The sequence below is a fragment of the Ailuropoda melanoleuca genome, chromosome 1 (assembly GCF_002007445.2).
Source record: "Ailuropoda melanoleuca isolate Jingjing chromosome 1, ASM200744v2, whole genome shotgun sequence".
Classification (NCBI taxonomy): Eukaryota; Metazoa; Chordata; class Mammalia; order Carnivora; family Ursidae; genus Ailuropoda; species Ailuropoda melanoleuca.
In genome coordinates, this window is record NC_048218.1 from 5,178,837 (window position 1) to 5,195,507 (window position 16,671).

General features: G+C 41.9%; 1 protein-coding gene across 1 annotated transcript in view; it reads left to right on the top strand.

Moving 5' to 3' along the window:
- Positions 1-16,671, top strand: part of DSCAM (DS cell adhesion molecule) — a gene marked incomplete at its 5' end in the record, with an annotated part of 727,362 nt that overhangs the window by 410,270 nt on the left and 300,421 nt on the right. The window contains 2 exons of the mRNA XM_034653984.1: positions 6,221-6,367; positions 14,928-15,206. Coding sequence (XP_034509875.1) covers positions 6,221-6,367; positions 14,928-15,206 — 426 coding nt within the window. The remainder of the gene's footprint in view (positions 1-6,220; positions 6,368-14,927; positions 15,207-16,671) is intronic.

Genomic DNA, 16,671 nt, shown 5'->3' on the forward strand with positions numbered 1-16,671 from the left:
TTTTTTTTTTGGAGGGGAACACACTTCAACCCATAACACCAGGTTAGAAGTCTTAAGAGCCTACTCCTCTCCCTTATATGCAGCTTTCAACATAATTTTCTTTGAACAATCATTTTTATCAGGCCACTTAGTCGCCCAAGATAGAGCTGTAGCTGCTTCACCCCTATATCTTACTAGGGCTTGGCGCCCACCCATCACATCACACAACACCCCCNTCTTACTAGGGCTTGGCGCCCACCCATCACATCACACAACACCCCCACCTCAGAACAAAGGGAGGGTTCAATTCCATTCCAGTCTACATCTGAATTAAGAGAAGGCGATAACTCTACGTTTATCATAGATTATATATATATGAATATATATATGAAAATACTTATTTATGTATTTTTTGTGTTTCCACTTCTATTTTAGTTCATGCTAATTCAATTTCCAAACCCAATAAAATGTTAAGATTGTCATTCAGAGGCTCGTCTTATTTCTACCGCCATATACTTAGAACTTAGATTTCAATCTTCCTCTTATGTCTCGGAGTCTGTTATGGAAAGTGCCCGGGACAAAGCTCGGTTTCATTACACAGTCGGCTGTCACTTGGAGGTGGCAGACACAGCTGATAAAAGTTTCATTGTGTTACGCTACCATTTGGCATCTTATTAGAAGAACCATCTGTCCTTTTAATTACTATTAACTCAGTTCAGATTGCAAGAGCAAAAAAACCCCTAAGATATATTTCTGACTAAGTGAAAAATCAAATACGCTTTTAAAATCATCCTGGAAATAGTATTGTCCTTATTGAAGATCTAACAGCCCGGCTGCACGGGAAAAAAGCCAGAGAGCATAATGAAAGAATAATTAACATCAAAATCTTAAAATATGCTCATTTTCATGTAAGAATATATTATAGTCACTCCTAGAGGGGAAAAGTACTGTTTTTATGTATTATACATGAGGAAGTTTCATGTTGAAACCTAAAAAGAGGTATTTCAGCTTGCTTTCTTTTTACCCAGACTTAAGAAGAGACATTTTGTGTACAAGCAATGATAGACTGTTTCATCCGCCCACCTCCTGAACAAATATTTCCAGATAGCATAACTAGGCACCACTATGAGTAATGCAGATGAAAAACTGAGCAGGACAAATCAAGTTTCTGCTGTTCTGGTTGGAGGCAAGAAATGTTAAGCCAATCTTGAACACACACAAGGCAACCTCACGTAGATGTGATAAAATCAGGCTCTGTGAGCATGAGTGACCATGGGTACTTTAATGTGGGCTGCCATCGCTGGGACCTGAGGCCAGAAAGATAAGAAGGAGCCAGCCAGGTAGAGAGATGGGCTCAGGGTCTTTCACGTAGAGGGATTGAGAGGACAGTGTGGCTGGGGCTTAGTGGCAAAGGGAGAGAGGGGACGAGTGGCTTTTGGAAATATGGTCAAAGCCTGAACCGTCATAGGCCACCATCTTATTCCATCTAGTGGGATCTGGTCGACACTAAATGATCTGCTTGATCTACTGCGCTGAATGACCATGGCTTTGAGTGGGGGACAGGCTGAGAGGGGCAGGAGGAGAAAACAGAATGAGACAAACCTGGGACCCCCCCACCGAGGGTGTGTAGCGGAGATGGGGAAGTGGACCATTTTGGTTGTATTTTAGAAGTAGGAACAGTAGGACCATTGGATGAGATATGAGGGGTGAGGAATGGTTAATTTGGAAAACTTCAGAATACCTGGCTTATGTTTAAATACTGACAAATATGCCAGGGAATATTCTTATTCACATCACACGAGGATGCTCACAGAGGAAGGCCTTGGGTTTCCACGAAGGTCCCAGTTGCCTGCAGGAAGGAAGTCTGAGGATGGTGTCTATACGGCCGTGCTCTGACCACAGTCCCACACCGGGATTTAGGAAGCTACTCTGCGGGCCTTGTTCCGTCCCTGTGCACCCTGCTAGGACCCTGTGGTGTGATCCTGGCTCACGGGGTTTGTTTTGCCTGTGGTGACATAGCTCCACGTGGCGGGAGTGTGATATGAAACTCAGCCATGTTATTTCCACTCTGATGCTTTTCTTGCTACGTGAGGCTGCTTCACAGAAGTTAGCAAATACATGAACAATTAAATACTCTGTCCGTGTCCATGGGCTCTTCCCAGTCTGGCTCATGCAGGCTGATGGCCTTGGCAGCTTTGTGCTCACGCCGTCGACTGATGACTGACCGATCCCATCAGAACAACAGAACAACACACATTACGCTTGCTTCTCTAGATATCGCAGTTGATGCGTGACTCCCTGTTAGATGACGTCCGTGCACTAATCTACACTTCAACACTGGAACAGAGAGGAGGCTCTTCACCATCTGTCTTCCATACATGAACAAGCCGAAGTTTCAAGAGGCTGAATGTCTCCTCTGAGGTCACACAGCTGGAAAGTGACTTTGACAGGTTGGGAATTTGGAGCCACTGGATGCTTAAACCTGACTTTTTTCTCCCACCATGAGAAATCTTTGCAGGTGGGCGAGCTTGTTCTACTGGGTACCAAGGAAAAGATCTTTTAACTTGGTTCTTTATAAGAATGAGGGGAAAAAATGAGCTGAGTAGATTGAACAAGCAGATTAATAAAGGATGCTTTAACATAGGAAGTAAATTCTTTATGTCGGAGTAATCTGCAAGGATATAGACAGGTTAGGTAATAATACTGTTTTCCTCCCTGGGTGTTGGTGGTTCCCTTCATCCAGGTGAGACGAGGTTTCCTGATTACACTCCAGCACCCGCACCCCCCCGCCCCCTTTCCCTCCTTTGGTACCATGTTTCCAACCTTAAGACTGAAATCTGTTTGAGCTCCCTGAAGACAGAGGCTCTGTGTCTCATTCCTTTTTGGATTCCCAGAGCCCAGGAGAGTGCTGGCCCAATGAATGGCATACCCTTCAGCTCTGGTTTTCCTAGAACCAGCTTCCACATGCTTTCTTCTGGAGGTTTCTGATGCCTGCTTTCTGCCGCTACACGTCACTGGGCAAATGCATGGCTGGAACTACTGCTGTTTTCATTTCTGCCTCTGATGCTATTGCATGGAAAACTTGAAAAGGAGACAGGAAGAGTGTAGCTGCACGACTTATAACTTAAGCGTTCCTATAATACTCCCAGTTGTGCAGATGTCCCATTTTCTTTGCTAGCTTTACATCTCTAGATGGAAATATCGCTCTAGTCCCTGTGCTGAACTGGCTGACCTGGTACCAAGCTGTGGGCTTGTTAGTGGCACTGACATCCAAGCTCATGTCAATAACATTGGAGATCCACACCAGCACTTACTCGCTACCCACGAACTCTAAGTTTACTCAAAGCTCTGACAGCTGTGGTATGTCTGGTTTCTGCCTCTTGGCATACTGAATACATCACCCTGTGAATGTGTTGATGGGAATATGAGTGGCAGAGAGAAGTAATGATTTTTGGTTTGCCTGGTAAAGGAAGGAGCAGATACACTGTTGAAAACAGAACTGGGGCTTAAACATCTGGGAACCATTTAGTACATGTTGATAAGCCAAGAGAGCTTCTGAGACAGCCCTCTAATAACTGAGCAGGGTAGCTCAATACTTGATATCCGTAACAATGACCCCGGACCCAAATATCTGTCACTATCATTCAGTTGACTGATTTGCAATATGTTTTACGTGGCTCAAAGTATGTACTCTGTTTGAGAAATGTTTTCATCTAAAGTGCTAATAGTTTTCCAAGGGAAATAAAATCACCTATAAATTTTTGGCTTTTTGCACAGTTGTATGTTACCAGACAGTTGTGAGTAGTAAAGGGGTGTGTGTGTTTGTGAGACAGACAGAGGTCGTGTGTGTGCTGATTATTAATATGAACATTTTGTATCTCGATATTTGCTGACTTTTAACAGAAGCGCATTCTTCAATCCTGTTTCAGAATGTGAATGAACCGTTTATTCTATATGATGCGAAGGCTCTGGTGATGGAAGGCAGGAAATGGCACGTTGTGGCAAGTTAGGGAGCAGTTAAGATGATATCTTATCACCATGGAGACAAGACATCTGGTGCTCTAAAGACTGTGTGCCCTTGTGGCCCCTGAAAATTCCAGGCATCTTGGGAGTTCAGACTGTACTCCAGGACCCTGGGTCTTCAGGGCTCTCTCCTAGTCAAAGGCTTCTGTCCTTCATCTTTATTTTGTTTTAAAATGTTGATCAATTTTGAAATGGGTTTCAGTGGGAAATGAGGGGCTAGACAGAGATAGTTTAAATGAGGTACAGTAATTGGGACAATTCCTTCTCCCTGTGAACATCTCAGGAATGTTTAAAACAAACAAAATTCAAGTTCTTCCGAAACAACAGGTCTTAAGGCTCTTATTTGGCATGCTAAGTGNGGAAAAAAAAAAAAAAAAAAAAAAAAAGTGAGATATTACAGGAGCAAGTAAGTGATTAAATTAAATGTGCCTAGAGAATAGAGCACTCTCAGGAATCGGCGGAGTCATGAATGCACTCGGCTGCTCCTTCCTAGTGCATTTCCCAGCCATTCCGAGCAACAGAACACAGAATGCTTTCCACTCGCATTTCAGCACTGCTGATGGCCTGTCAATGCTAATGAAAATACTCAGTGTTAGAAAGGTGACAGGAATTACATACATTATCTTTCTGTTCCTCTTTTCTGTCTGCTGCTCAGTACTTTAAAGGAGCTTGTTATTAAAACATTATGTAAGTATGCAAAATATATTGAAAGAATGTTTCAATAGACAGAGTATCTATTGGTAAAAAAAGCTGCTGTGTGATGACATATGACAAGTGGTAAAAGGTATTTTGAGTTGCTTTCTCTTTGTGGGAGGATAAAGCAAAAATATCTAGAATATATAGCTTGGCTTTTCTAGGTAGTCTAATATTTAGCATATTTATAATATATTTTAAAATAAGAACTAAAATAGTTTAAAAAGTGAATTTTCTATTCAAAGATTTTTGTACTATTTTTTGGTTAATTTGCATTCTTTTTAAAAGCTTATTCATGATTGCTATCTGTTTTGTGATTATTTTTTTCTTATCCGTGCCCTTTTGAATTGCTCTTACTTGCATGAGGAATCGTAAGCCATTTTATTTTGTGTGAACAACTGGTCTATGAATAAAGTATAGTCCTTATAAAAAAAATAATAAGGGCTGTAGGAATTGTGTTCATAACTTAAATATTTGAGACCTGAAATTATCAAAGTCAAGACACCTGGTAAATTCTGATTCAAATAAATGAAAGAAAGTTTCAAATGAACCTAAGAACAACAAACAATAAAAGAAGGTAAATTATTTGCATTCTAGTCTTTTCCCAAAGAGACAAAATCACATTATCCCCCAGCTAGCATTGTTATCAGGCAGAGAAATATTCTGTAAGAGAGTCTAACAGCGTCAGAGAGTGGTGTCCTGAGTCCCTCATCGTGTGGGTGCCACAGCTCGCTTTGGGGTTTACGTCTTTGCCTTCATTTGGTTTTTTATCAAATTAAAATTGAACAGGACCAATTGTCTTCAGATATTTGCATTTTCAAAGGAAAAATTGCCTTTACCCTTCTTAGAGCAGCACTGGTATTTGATCTCTTACTGTGCCCAGCTCCGTACAGGTGGAGCGGTAAAGGCACGCATCCCAGGAGGGAAAGTGATGACTGACGATTGTTGGAGTAGTGATTAAGAAACCACAGAGTCTGAACACGGATGACAGGGGGAGTTGATCCTAGTCTTAGAGCCGAGCCTTAGGTGTTGGTTGTTATTCTGAGAAGGTAAGACAGTCCTTCCTGGGAAGTTGGTGGGTGTTTTACTGCTTCCTAACCTAACATCTGTGGGGTTCACGGAAGCACTTGAAACGGGGGTGAAAGTTCCTGCTCACGTGAGGTAGAAACTCACTAAAGAAAGTTAATACTCCCTTGACTGTAGTCAGCAAAGAAAATCTGCTAAATTAACTGCACGTCAATTATATACCAGTTCTGCTGCTCTAAAGCTAAATACATGACCTAAAAACTTAATTCATGAGATTAGATTTTCTAAGCATATATTTATTATGTAGCGTACTTACTCAAAACTCCTCATTTAGGGTAAATGAAAAATTAAAATATCTTGGACCCTTAAAGTAACCGACACCATTAGCCTTTGCCTGAGCTTCCTTCAGGTGGGAAAAAAAATAGTCAGTGTCTTTGTTTATGTGATTTGAGTTGCTTTTGTTCTATTTTAATTGGGCAATCATTTCCTTCTGTTGCAGGATCTAGATTTCTCATCACATCCACGGGAGCCTTGTATATTAAAGATGTACAGAATGAAGATGGATTGTATAACTACCGCTGCATCACGCGGCACAGATACACTGGGGAGACCAGGCAGAGTAACAGCGCCAGACTTTTTGTATCAGGTAAACACCCCTCCAGACTGTGGTTACCATTTCTGTTATTCCTCCGTTAGTGTCCTGAGCTAAGTCAACCAAACTGTAGAATTCATGAGTCAAATAAAGAATTCTTTATTTCCCCCCCAATATTTCAGCAACCAAAGGTTTTTTTAAAAAAAAAAAAAAAAACAAAGCTTAATACTATACGCCACATGTATAGATATTCCAAGGGAAGTCATTTCAGGTTTTGTAAAATTCCATATTCCTATGACCCTATATGGCTTCTGTTTTGAGGAGACTGCCTCCTTGCCCTGAGTTTTTGTGTCCTGTCCACCAGCACCGTGAGGCTTCTTGTGACACATAGCTCCAAGTGAGAAGAGCAGGGGCACAGGGACCATGCCTCTTGTTCCCCATATTATGTCTAACAATATTAGGGAAATCACCCACATCTAAAGTTAAAGGGATAGTCACTCGCTCCCACCTCCTTCCAGGATTATTCTCAAGTGAAGAAAACCTGAAGGCCGTTGACTCCACTCTGCTGGAAATATGTCAGTTCTGTGCCTTTCTTTATAGCATTTAGACTTGAGAAAATATCCACCTTTTGCATAATCTTCACCACCGGCTGTTACCGGCCCATCTGTCAAACAAGTAAGCAGTCAGCACACACGGCGAGATGCTAGATCTTCACAGAGCCAATTAGAATGCGAGATGTCCATCTCAGTCCTAGAAATCTAGTGCAAAATATCTGACCTTTGCCCTTGCAGCTTTAGAAGGTAAAACTGCTTCGTGACCTGAATATCTTTATCTTATTTGTAGTGATGCTTCGTGAGGGAGAAGGGATGGAAGGCTGTTGACCGTTGTTGTAATTAAAAACATTGCTGCCCAAACACCCACTTACTGTACTTTTTTGCTCTATCTGGGTTCCTTTCCACATTCACATCCTTAAAATAACCAGAGCCCACCCCTGTTTCCAGGGGCTTCGCAAACACAAGTCAGATTCAAGTGATTTCTTCTCTGCACACAAAAATAATTTTTCTTTACCTCTTCTTTTTCATACCTATCGTTACTTTATCCCTTGTTTTTTAGCTCTGTGTTGTTGCTTCTGTTAAGGGCAGGAGCAATCAGTGCTGTAAAATTATATTCCATTAAAAAAAAAAAAAAGACTGTAGAAAACAAATGAGAAAGTGAATGGCATCTGCGATCTTTGTCCATGGTGGTTTTAATGACAGCACAGTGTTCGACTTGCTCAGCATATCCTAGAAAAGGTTTAGTGTGCATTGGGGACACCATAACAGTATTGGGACAAGAAAGGGGAAGGATTGGGGGGTAGATCTGGGTACAAGATTAATGAATTTTGAATTTTAGCAAAAGAAGTAATAAACATTTCTCCATCCCAAAAAGTGAATTAAATGATGTTATTCTGAGAGCCCGTCTTTTTTTTTTTTTTTTAAGATTTTATTTATTTGTCAGAGAGAAAGAGAAGAGAGAGAGAACACAAGCAGGGGCAACAGCAGACAGAGGGAGAAGCAGGCTCCCCACCAAGAAAGGAGCCTAATGTGGGACTTAATCCCAGGACCCTGAGATCATGGCCTGAGCCAAAGGCAGACGCTTAACCAAATGAGCCACCCAGGCATCCCTGAGAGCCCATCTTTCTTGAAAAAGAAACCTGAATATAAAATCTGAAAAGAAGGAGAAAACCGGGGGTGGGGGTGGGGGGGAGAACCCTGAAATGTGGACTTCTCTATCATAAATTATTAAGTACTGATTTTCAAATTTAACCCTTAGGGTTGGAGAGGCAAATTTACTTTTCTTAATTCCAAGTTTTTGTCATTGTTGCTGTTGTTTTTATAGAATCCTTTACTGATGTTTTCCACATTGACAGCAGGACCCATGAGTAGTTGATCACTGTGGAAACGAGTCACCCAGTGGGCATTCGTGGTGGGAGGTGAGGGGCCTCAGGGCACAGTCTCATGAAGGAACGTCTCACACTGAGACATTGAGTGTTTGGGGTTAGGGGTGTAGCTGTACGGTCAACAGAGTCAGGTGTCATGGGAAGACTCTTGAGAGAGTCTCCGTGTGTAGCACACTACTATGAGAACTTTTTGTCACGGAAATGTTAACGTAGTTGAGGTAGGAAATTGTTAATGCTAGAAAATGAGACCATCAACACTGAGTGAAGGTGACTATTCTAGAAAGCTAACCTCTGACAGAAAAAGAAAAATTAATTTTACTTTACATTTAAATGTATTTAAAAATGCACACGTGGGGTTTGGGTCCTGTGGGGGCATTAGTGACAGGGTTTTTAATGCTCTTAAACTCCTCCTGAAACGAAAACAGACCTTATATAATGACAAAAGAAAAAGCACATGGACAAGGCCTTCCAGGAGCACTTGGTGGAACTGGAACGTGGGTCAGTGTGGACAGAGTGCTGCCGCAGTGGGGGCGTGCAGGAATGGCCACCATGTCACAGGAGCAGTGGGCGGCAAAGAGGAGCAACCTGCTGGGATTCCACATGGTCACAGAACTGCAAAATAGTTAACAGATTCTCTTCTCCAAAGCAGAGGATCAACCCTTGAGTGGACCCTGGGGAAATGTGTCTAGGACTATTCACCACCATTGGATAGACCTACCTGAGTTCGCAGTGGAAGATGGATGCAAATGGCCATGAGAGCAGTCGGTGATGACCACATCGCTCCTCGAAGATCTCACAAGTGTCCAGCACATACTCCTTACAGAAGGACAGAACCGCTGGCTTTAGGAGTCAAGTTGAGCCAGAGTGACTCAGCATTACTAAGCATGACAGGAGGCATGGGAGGCCCTGGAGGAATTCCATCCTATAAAATACTATAACGTAGAATGGGGCAGGGGGCAGGGTTAATGATGTCTGTTTCTTTTATTTGGAACCAAGATTTTCAGTGTAAGAGAAAAGATAAAAATATAAAATTCCTTGAAATGCCTGATAGAAGCTATCAGTACACACTTGCTATATTCTTATGAATGTGTCCCCAAGGTCTTTACATTGAAAAGGCCCAGAAGCAATGGGTAACTGACAGCAGCAAGCAGCTCTAATACTAGATCCTAGTGTCCTTTAAGCACTCCCCCTAAAAGGGACCATGGCTCCTTGAAAGAATGGTGGATTATAGTGTCTGGGACAGGAAATGTATAAATGGGCCTAAAACATTAACAGGGTGTTGTCAAAATGATACAGCGGACAACTTCTGAAGGGGCTCTCATTGGATGAGAGTCTCATGAGTTGAATTGCAAAAATAATGATTGCATTTGGTGGACAACCATGTAACATTTGAAAAACTTTTGAGTTTGTTATGAATAATACACGTACACATATATAGTTATATGCTTCTATCCATATATACTTTGATACACACAAATCTATTTAATAACAACCAAAGCAATAGTTAAGAATCTCATTGGTCAACGTAGAGGAAACTAGGGCACCAACTCTTGATTTTTGATACTTGGTAGATTAAAGAGAACCACAATTCTCTTTATCTTTCCTATGACTATTGTACTTCAAAATAACCAAATAATCCCAGTTTAGGAAGGAAAGCTCTTATTTGCAGAATAATTACGTCTACTGAGTGTGAATGAGCTATGGCAATTAGAAAATCATTTCAACCCTTAATGAAATAACTAATTCAGACAAACTTCATCACCTGAAGTTGCTGATCAATTCAGCGTCACCGAGTGTGGGAAAGCTTCGTGTCGTACGCGTGCGGAGAGAAAGGAAAGAGGTTGAATTCGATCTCATCAGCTCATGAGAACTAAATTCCAGTTTATGAGAAACATGGCCAGAGGAACTTGTTCAGTGACACCATCAAGAAAGAAATTCAGACTGAGGGTTTCCTACAAAACAACTCACCTGGCTTCTTCAAGTCAAAGACATGAGAGAGGAAAGAAGAAGGGGCCTGCTTTGGACTAAAAGAGAATCGAGAGACATACCTGTAAACTGTAAAACAAGGCTGATTTAATTAGCATCACTGTAAATAATAAAAATAATAATAATAGTAATAATGACATGTTTTCAGCTCATCAGGGGAAAGTGACTATGGAATAGGTACTAGATGGTGCCAAGAGGTTATTATGACTCTTGTATGTTACTGACATTGTGGTTTTATAAGAAAACTTTTATTTTTATTAGAGAAACATACTAATAGTACAGTGATAAGATGACATAGGTTCTATGATTTGACTCAATATGATAGCACCAAAGGCAAAGACTATAAAGAAATAGATGATAAAAAAATTTTTGATACGTCTTGTATCTGGGTGATGAATATATGAGATGCATTATTTTTTCTACTCTTGTGTGAGTTTGCAAGTTTTTGTGATAAAAACATTTTATGGGCCCCTGGGTGGCTCACTTGGTTAAGCATCCACCTTTGGCTTGGGCCACGATCATAGAGTCCTGGGATTGGGTCCCATTTGGGCTCCCTGTTCAGTGGGGGTCTGCTCTTCTCTCTCTCTCTGCCCCTCCCCCCAGCTCATGCTCTTTCTCTCAAATACATAAATCTTTAAAAAAACATATTCTTAAATGTAGATAAACAGATTGAAGACGAGGAGATGAAAATTAAATATAGTGCTGTTTGGTTGTACTAATTTTATACGTGACCAAGTGTCCCCAGGGAGCTGTCTCAAGAATTGCTTAAATTGCATACTTAAAACAGAAAAGAAATGTGCCACTCCTTTTTTGTAAAGTAGTTTTATTGAGGTGTAATTTACCATCCATAAACTTCACCCATGCTAAGTACACAAAACAGTGATTTTCGTAAATATAGAGAGTGGTGCAACCATCAATGTCATCAATTTTAGAACATTTCCACTCCCAGAAAACTCCTTGTGGCCCATTTGAAGTCAGTTCCAATTCCCATCTCCAGCCTCAGGCAACCACTAATTTACTTCCTGTCTCTGCAGATGGGTGCTTTCTGAGTATTTCCTATAAGTCGTATCTCACATGTGGCTTTGCATCAGGCTTCTTTCGTTTAGCATCACCTTTTGTGGTTCATCCACGTTGTAAGATGTATCAGTAGCTTACTCTTTTCGACTGAATAGTATTCCATTCTATGTATATACACACATCTCATTTAGCCCTTCACTAACTGATGGACATTTGGGTTGTTTCTGCTTATTGGCTATTATGAAAAAGCCCGCCGGGAACATCTGTGGACAGGTCTTTGAGTGAGCACGGTTTCATTTGTCTGGGATGGGTACCTAGGAGTGGGACTTCGGGGCGCTGCGGTAAAGTGAAGTGAAGCATTTTGAGAAACTGCCAATCTGCTTTCCAAAGTGGCTGCCCCATTTTACTTTCTTATCAACAGTGTATGGGGGCCAGTTTCTTCCCCCACTTCCTCATGAGCGTCTGTTCTTGTTGGTGTTTTTTATTATAACCCTCCTAGTGAGTGCAGTAGTATCTCATTGTAGTTTTAATTTGCATTTCCTTAGTGCCTAATGCCACGGAGCATCTTCCCAGGTGCTTATTAGTCATTTGGATATCTTCTTTGGTGATATATCTATTCAGATCTTTTGTCTATTTTTTTTTAAGATTTTATTTATTTACTTGACAGAGAGAAAGGGAACACAAGCAGGGGGAGTGGGAGAGAGAGCAGTAGGCTTCCCGCTGAGCAGGGAGCCGGATGCGGCACTCGATCCCAGGACCCTGAGATCATGACCTGAGCCGAAGGCAGACGCTTAACGACTGAGCCACCCAGGCAGCCCCAGATCTTTTGTTTATTTTTTTAAAAGACTATTTATTTTTTTGTCAGAGAGAGAGAGCACAGGCAGGGGGAGCAGCAGAAGCAGAGGGAGAAGCAGGCTCCCCACTGAGCAGGGAGCCCGATGCAGGACTCGATCCCAGGACCCTGAGATCATGACCTGAGCCAAAGGCAGACACTTAACCGACTGAACCGCCCAGGCATCCTGTCTTTTGTCTGTTTTTTGATGGGTTTTTTTTTCCTTACCATACAGATGTCAGGGTTCTTTATATGTTTTAGAGACAAGTCCTTTATCAGAAATATTATTTTGTACTGTATGGCGACTAACATAATATAATAAAAAAAACATTTAAAAAAAAGAAAAAAAAAAGAAATATTATTTACAAATATATTCTCTCAGTAGGTTCCTCCTTATTTTTTCCTTAATGGTATCTTGGAAAGTGTAAAATGTTTTCATTGTCATGAAGTGTAATATATTGATTTTTTGCCACTTCTGTTTTTGGTGTCGTGTCTTAGAACTCTGCCAGACCCAAGGTCATAAAGATTTTTTCCTACCTTTTCATCTAAAAGTTTTAGAGTTGTAACTCATACATTTAGATATACAACCCATTTTAAGTTACCTTTTTGTAGGTGGCGTGAGGTAAGGTTTCTAAATTCTTCTTTTTGATATGGATATCCCATTGTCCCAGTCCTTCTTTTTAAAAAAGTCAGAATTACGCAGCACTATCTTAAGCATATTTGAGAAATTTCTATCAATAATTAGTTGCAGAACAAAAATCTTAAGTGTAATCATTGGGTGTTGCTTTTTTTGTGACTAGCATTAGAAGTGAGCACCTTTTGNTGACTAGCATTAGAAGTGAGCCCCTTTTGTTTCCTGAGTTGTGGGCTTGCTCAAAAAAAAAAAAAAAAATCAACCCCCCCACCAAAGGAGTGACACCTTCTCTGTGTCACTTTCTCCAGCACCCGTGCTTTCCCGCTCTAAGCAGAACAGCAGATTTGGTAACCACGTAGTCCCTAAGACAGTCCCTTGCTTTTCAACACCTTCCAAAGCCTGCCTAAGTTCCTTCGGGGGGATTGGAGCAATAAGGCCTCTGCTGGCAAGGGCTCTGCACCTGCTGTTGTGGGCTTCATGCGTCTCTAATCCCTCCAGAGCCCCGCACCCAGACATGTGAGCGAGCATAATTAGGGGCTACGGAATTCTTCAGTTATAATGCGTGATGGAACTGCGGAGGAGTCCTGGAAAGGAGATTATTAGGTTCCCTCATCATATCCCATGAGAACATTCACATCGTCCTCATAAAGCACCAGGGAGGTGAGAAGAGCAGTGGTATGTCCTGGATTTTTATCTCCGATGGTCACAAAAGAAAACCCCAGCAGAAGCAGCTTACGCTCAGTGTATTTGCCACTTTTGCTCAGGTCTCCTGACTTCCCCCAGTGGCTGACTGTGGAATCACAGCACTTTAAGAGGCCATTCCAGAGGGTTCTTTGAGAGGATGGAGGATATCCAGTCCTTTGCTTTTGGGTTTACCGTAGGCAGATCACAACAGCCATGGTGCTTTTCTAACCAAGGTAAAGATAATAAGAGGTCAGGAGCCAGGAGCCCATATCTGTTCTGTATATCCGTGTGGAACCAGTGTGATCGCTCATGTGTGTGGTCTAATATACGTTCTGAACAGGAAGAGTAAAAGAGAGGGCAAGGAAAGGTCACTGACTGTTATGTTGGGCATCCAAAGGGGAACCTCTATTTTTGCATTCTTCATTATATTCCCTGAGAACATTAATTCCTCAAAGCAAGANCAGGAAGAGTAAAAGAGAGGGCAAGGAAAGGTCACTGACTGTTATGTTGGGCATCCAAAGGGGAACCTCTATCTTTGCATTCTTCATTATATTCCCTGAGAACATTAATTCCTCAAAGCAAGATGATCATTGAGCTGAATGGTTTCCACTGACCCAGTTTTTGAGAGCATTTGGTCCTTTTCTTCATCAGTCTTGAGAACACAAGATCAGCCAAACGCCACTTGGGAGAACAGGAGAATATACACTGTCTCATTGTAAGAACAGGGCTGTGTCATAAGTGATTACCATTTCGTTTTTGCCACACCTTGATCATCATCTTCATTCCTTCATCTGTCCTCAGCAATCGTGAAGGACATCCACGAGGACCACCCCTAAGTCCCCCCACCTCCTGACACATCCACCTTCACTCGTTCTATTGTGTTAGGCTTTTCTGTTTCTTTGTTACACCTACTACAAGCCACACCATCTTTATGTGTTCGCGTGCTTGCACATTGCCCGCTGGCCCCACTCGTGCAGTCGGATGTAAGCTCCATGAGGGTCTCATCTCTTCCTGTCTCATTCGTTAATGTGTCTCCAATTCCTGACTGTATGCTGGCCCTGGACATGAGGCTCAAACAATATTGTGAAATGAATAAATAAAACACTTTCAGATTCAATAACTCTAAAACTCTTTTTGTGTGTGTGAAATAAATTTTACTAATGTCAAACAACTATCTCTGCTATTGTTGTTCTTTTGAACGGGGAAGCCTGACGTTCTCTGGTCACAAGACAATCCAGTTCTTTTCCTGGGCCAGCAATGCCTGTAGAGGCATGCTGATTGTGGAATTCTTAGTTATTTAGTGGGGAATGAAAAGCAGAAACTTTTCTGCTTCAACCTTTGGAAAATTCTGAGCAGATAAATTTCTATGAATAGAGTTTTTCTTTGTGTTTTTTAATAAAACCTTAAATATCTATTGTTAGTAGTTAGCATGATATATAGAATTCGACACACGAGGTCCTATGATTCTAAATGACCACTTCAACTCATTCACCACGTCTAAAAGTTTTTCTTTCTTCTTCAGACCCAGCGAACTCAGCCCCATCCATACTGGATGGGTTTGATCATCGCAAAGCCATGGCAGGGCAACGTGTGGAGTTGCCTTGCAAAGCGCTTGGGCATCCTGAGCCAGATTATCGCTGGCTGAAGGACAACATGCCCCTGGAACTTTCTGGAAGGTTCCAGAAGACCGTGACGGGGCTGCTCATTGAGAACACTCGTCCTTCAGACTCAGGCAGCTATGTGTGTGAAGTTTCCAACAGATACGGCACTGCTAAGGTGATAGGCCGCCTGTACGTGAAACGTAAGTTGGACGGTAGCTTGGAATGGTGATGTTGACCGCCACTGATGGGGCTCTTGTTACAAGATGACTTCAGGGCTCTCGCTATAGCTTTCCACTAATCCTCACAACAGTCCTGCTGAGACCAGTATTACCGCAGTTTGCAGATGAGGAAATAAATGCCCGGATAGATTGCTCAAGATTACACAGCTGGAGAGTTTGGAACTGAGGATTCAAATTCAGGTTAGGCCTCAGGATATGTATCTGAGGTCACATTACCTAGCTGTTGAATTAATAATGGCCACCCTGTCTGAACATTGACAGAGGAGGAGGGGCGGGTTTGTGAAGTCAGGACAAGTGACCATAGTCAGATCACAGTGGGTGTCCTTGGCCAGTTTTCAGAGGCTACTTGACGTTCCTGAATGGGGCAATTATCAGCAGAAATATAGGGCCCTAAATGATCAAAGTATTAGACTTGGACTCATTATTACATATCATTTACTTCAAATATGGTGGATATGTTTCATCTCCAATTGATTTGTAGTGACTGTCTTGAGGAGTGTGTCGAGAAGGATGCTGAGGCCAGCCTCAGAGGAAGGAGGGTGTGACTCCAGTGGGGAGCACTTTAATCTAGTCAGACACCCTCAGTTTTACTCATGTAGAAACCAAATCAGAGTGAGTTACCCAAGAGCACATGGCCACAATTGACTGGCAGAGCTTTGGTCAAAGTAGGTGGCCCTTAGATGTAAATGGAATGTTCTTTTCATTGTATATAATGTTATTATATATTACATAAAATAGGATGTGTATTTTTTTAAGTTGATGAACTAATTGACTAAACAAGCTTAATCACAAGGGTCGACCTTGAAAGAGGAGTCATTCTCTTATCCTCGCTTTTTCCCAACCCCATGCCTGTTTATGGAGCTGTCTTGTCATTGTCACCCTGATTGTGGACAGTTCTAGCCCAACAGAATTTGTTGGGGTAGACATTCCAGGGACTGCCTGGAACCAGCTGCCAGGGTGGATCCCGTGAAAATCACACAAACAGGCGTAGGCTGGTATTAGGGGGAAATGGAAGATAAGGTCTGCGCAGCTCTATTTCTGTAGCTGAAGAAACTTCTAGATGCAATGGCGCAGCACTGTACAGCAAGTAAGAAGTATCCCCACAAGCTCAAAATCGCCTCTGTTGAAATACCTTCATGGCTCCCCATTTCCTGCTGAATAAGTTTGTATTTTAGGATAGTATCAAAGTCATCCAGGTAAGCTTGTCTGGTCTTATTGCCCATAGTTTTGCTTCAAAGAAAAGCTACTCCTATTAAATCTAACTTCTTCCTACTCTCGGTACAAACCCATCCTATCCTGATCATAGGTCATGTTGCTCCCTCCACATGGAAGACGGTTTTCAAATACTTGAAGGTCTCAAACTTCCCATCTTTTGAAGCCCAGTGCAGTGCCCTCCCCAGAGACATCCCCANGATGAACTAATTGA